At 38.4% G+C, this 3,949-nt stretch overlaps 1 protein-coding gene across 1 annotated transcript in view; it reads left to right on the top strand.

Annotated features, from left to right (window-relative positions):
• Positions 1–3,949, top strand: part of LOC122059651 (primase homolog protein-like) — a gene marked incomplete at its 5' end in the record, with an annotated part of 24,489 nt that overhangs the window by 3,237 nt on the left and 17,303 nt on the right. Inside the window, 4 exon segments of the mRNA XM_042622579.1 lie at positions 96–151; positions 296–353; positions 465–572; positions 2,994–3,130. Of these exon segments, the coding sequence (XP_042478513.1) occupies positions 96–151; positions 296–353; positions 465–572; positions 2,994–3,130 (359 nt within the window).

The raw sequence follows: 3,949 nt of genomic DNA, 5'->3' as shown, positions 1-3,949 counted from the left end.
ACCCCCCCCCCCCAAAAAAAAAAAAAAGGATTGCTCAGTCTTTACTGCAATTGTTTGTAAATGTGTACTTACATGTGATATACTCTGCATCATAGTGCGGTGGTGGGAAATCAATGGAGAGGAGCTTATCAATTCATATCACTGCAGATGGGTAAATCTGTTATGTTTATTTATTTTTTATATTTTATTTTAAAAATCCTTCCCCCCCCCCCCTAAAAGAACAGCAGACACTTTTTTCCTTTTCATGTTCTGTGAGTTGATGTTTTCTGATTTCTAGTGTTTCTGACTGTTATAGGGGTCGTGCAATGTGGAATTGTTTTAGAGCCAAATGCGGATGGAGAGGCAGTTTGCGGGTAAAATAGTTATAATTGATTTTTGACAGAGACAATTTTGGAATTCAAATTTTGTTAATGGAATTGGGAGTTCTGTTGCAGCTTGACAGTTGATTCGTAGTTTGATTACAGGCATTTGAAGACATCAGTACCTGTCCTGCTGTCAATTCAACCCCGAAAGTCATGCCCAAACGTTCAATCACAGAGGAGAGCCTTGGGTTGGAGCCTTTGTGTGATGAGGTAATAATGTTTGTTTCCCCTTCCCTTCAAATTGTTATCTCTGTTGCACTGTTGTTTTTTTTCTCTCTCTCTAGTTTATTGTGTATCTACTTTGAATTCATTTTGTTGGATCCATTTTATTTTGATGAGCCAAAAATATTTTAGCAATGACAAGAGAAAAGGCAGGCCCTGCTTTTACTGTACAAGGACTGACCAAAAAGAGAGTTAGACGGGAGCAAAGTGAATTTCACTCCCAAAAAAGGTTCGCCGGTTTCTGATCTCCAAAATACTGAATTCCTTGAAATCAATAAGATAGAAGCTCACCAATAAATTGAATCCCTTGCTCTAGCCAGCAGTTTTTGGGATGGTACTGCTTGGTCGTTGAAAGCCGTTTCGTTTCTAACCTCCAATCATACCAAGTGGCAGGTCCAGGATTTGGTAAACACAACCGTTTCTGTTTAGCTATAAAAGAAACCGAGTGTGTCAAACTTTTAGATGGCCAAAAAATCCCTTACAGAGACCCACTGCACCATTCTGGACCTAATTGTTTCTGCTCATATCTCTTCCACAAAGACATCTTCCAGCTGCTTGAAGAGAAAATTAACAGATGTTGTGAAGCACATTATCCTAGAAATGTGGTGATGGTTCAGAATAGTTCTTTTATAAGCTGTCCATGTGAAAATTTGTTCTGTAGTGGGGGTAACCTTTTGTCTAGATCAACTGATGATGCCTTCTTGCTTGTGGTCAGAAGAGCTTTCAGTTGAGGCTTAACTCCGAAGGACCTGGAGCTCTCCACTTCTAAATCTCTCTATCAGGTTCCTGCTGATTGCGTTGAATGGTCCAAAGCAACTCCAAGAAGCATCATAATGTGATATCTCCCGGTCATTAATGTTAAAGATATTGTGATATATTAAGTACCACAAGGGGTTTTTTGTGAATAAATTTCTGTGTTTGGGGCTTATGGTAATTATCCATCGAGGGAGCTACTTTTGTGATATGATATAATTATGATTCATAATTAATTGCTACTGAGAGGGGGTAGATCAAACCCTATTCGATCAGTTTCTCTTGTTCTCTAGTTTTTTTTTTCTCTTCATTATCCTTCTCTCTTTGACACTTAATAAGGGGCAGATCAAAGTAATCCTTGATTACTTAACTGGTTTATATTTATTTTATATTGCTCCAGTTAAGATTTCTTCTATGGGTCAGGGCTCATGATCTAACATTTACCTGCCAGAAAAGATAATTTGCCACTTTGACTTCCTTGTCATAAGCCATATCATACATGGCAGGAAAAGCCCTTCTTGAGAGTATGATCACACCTCAAATATCACTTCAGAAGCTGGTCTGCAGATCATTACCCAATTTCAGCTTGACACCTTTAGAATGGTCTCTTATTTTTCAAATTCCATCTCATAATGTCTGGGTCTGAACATAAAAAATGTCACTGGCATGGGTCCCCATTTTGTTTTTCTAGATTTTGTCTTGCTGCAATAACAATAAAGTCTCCGGAGAATATGCATTGAAATAAAAGAAGGGGTGGGGGGGTTGCAGAAAAAAAAAAAAAAATATTATGTTCTTGATACATTTAATGTTCAAAACAGTGTTACTCCATGATTATTGCATTGGAAAGTCAAAGGTTAGTGGTTGTTGTAGCGAATTAACAGTGGTGCTAGATTCATTGATTACTTAACCATTCATTATTTCATGGAATTGATAGAATGCTCAATATTTACTGCAAGTTGAATTACAGGTGCTCTTCAATTCAAGAGTTCTTGATTGGTAGTTTACTGAATATAGGTTGTTACAATCCCAGATTCCTACAATCAAATCAGCAAAAACAGCAAAGAGAACTAGAAGAGAAGAGAAGAAAGAAGAAGAAAAGAAGACAAGTCTGAAATCTTCCCAGAGAAACAGAGCAGCCTGTGATCAGTCCAATGTGTGACTGATCGCAGGCATCATTAGCATATATAGGTTTAAAACAAGGAGTACAAGGACTAAAACACCCCTCATTACAAGTAATAAACCTTAAACAGAAAATAGGGACCCGATAGGACCAAACTGACCCTATCGTGTCTAGTGGCTGATGCTAATCCCAATATCGAGATTAGCTCTTGGCCTCAACATAGATTTATAATTATCGATAAAGGTGCCTATAAATAGTCTGATGATCCCATTTCTTTACTTTTTGAGCATGGCTGGTTCATGTGGGTTGCTACAAGGACAGCCTTCATGGATGATTAGGTATTTAGGTGAAAGTACTTCATTTTATGATATGGATTAGCCAAGTAACCTTTTTAGTTCATGTTCTTTTGAACTAGGTAATAATTATTCTGGGATTGTGGAGTCCATATTCTGCTTTGAGTATTCTCTAGTAGTTTCTCAGTTCAACAATTATTAAATGTATATGGTCTTATACTTACCTTCTTGGGATTGTTTCAGCTACTGGCATACTTTGCTGCACGAATGATATCAGGGGCAACTCTGCGGAGGAACGCTGTTATGCAAAAATCTGGTGATGAGGTTCTAAACTCTATTAACTTCAGCAGATAATTTTCTTTATGTTTTTATGGGCAATTGTGTGGTTAAAAATACCACAGTAGTCATGGTGCCCCAGGTGAACCAAGGCAATTGCCTACCTCCACAGTGCCTTGGTGACGTATAGTTGGGGGCCAAGGTGGTGCCAAGGCAACACCATGTCTCACATTTGAGACTGTTGTTTAATAGTTATTTTATGCCATGTTCCTCCCTTATTGTTTTCCCAGGTCTGGGCATCTTGATACTCCAGGTGATCAAATGCCTTGAGGCTTGAGCACTTTGAGCATCATGGAGCACCTTTTTTCCTAGATGATGCCGTGACAAGTATGAAGAAGACCCTGACCATTAATTTTTGGGAATTAAAATGATTACGACATTTGCAGAGATGGAGATGTACGGACAGGAATATGCCTGACTGATCTTTGCCAAGCATTTTACACCCATCTAGAGGGGAAGAGAGACAACATTTTAGATGGGATCTCTTGGGCCAAAAATTGATCTCTTCTGATGGTCATGATCATCCAAGTTATTAATTATGTGGCCAAGAACGAGATAGATTACTTGTTGGTCATGACCATCCTAAATCTATGCTAGTCAGCTTCAACTAATGGACTACCCTGTGACCATCGTTAATCCTCTTTTCCTCACATAAGTTCATCTGATCATCATATGATTTGTGAGCCAGATTGCATATGTCCTCTATCATGTGAAATTTGCCACCCTATCGTTCCAGTTATTTTACTTTAAGGTTGAGGGTTTAATTCTTTCCCTTGCTAACTTCCATTCTGATCTTATGTACAGCTTGCTATTGCATTTACTTATAGACGAAATGGAAAGCTTGTCAATTGCAAGTACCGCGG

Source organism: Macadamia integrifolia, chromosome 13 (assembly GCF_013358625.1).
Source record: "Macadamia integrifolia cultivar HAES 741 chromosome 13, SCU_Mint_v3, whole genome shotgun sequence".
NCBI classification, from domain to species: Eukaryota; Viridiplantae; Streptophyta; class Magnoliopsida; order Proteales; family Proteaceae; genus Macadamia; species Macadamia integrifolia.
The sequence above is the reverse complement of the archived record's forward strand: the minus strand, read 5'-3'. Positions and strand labels throughout refer to the sequence as shown.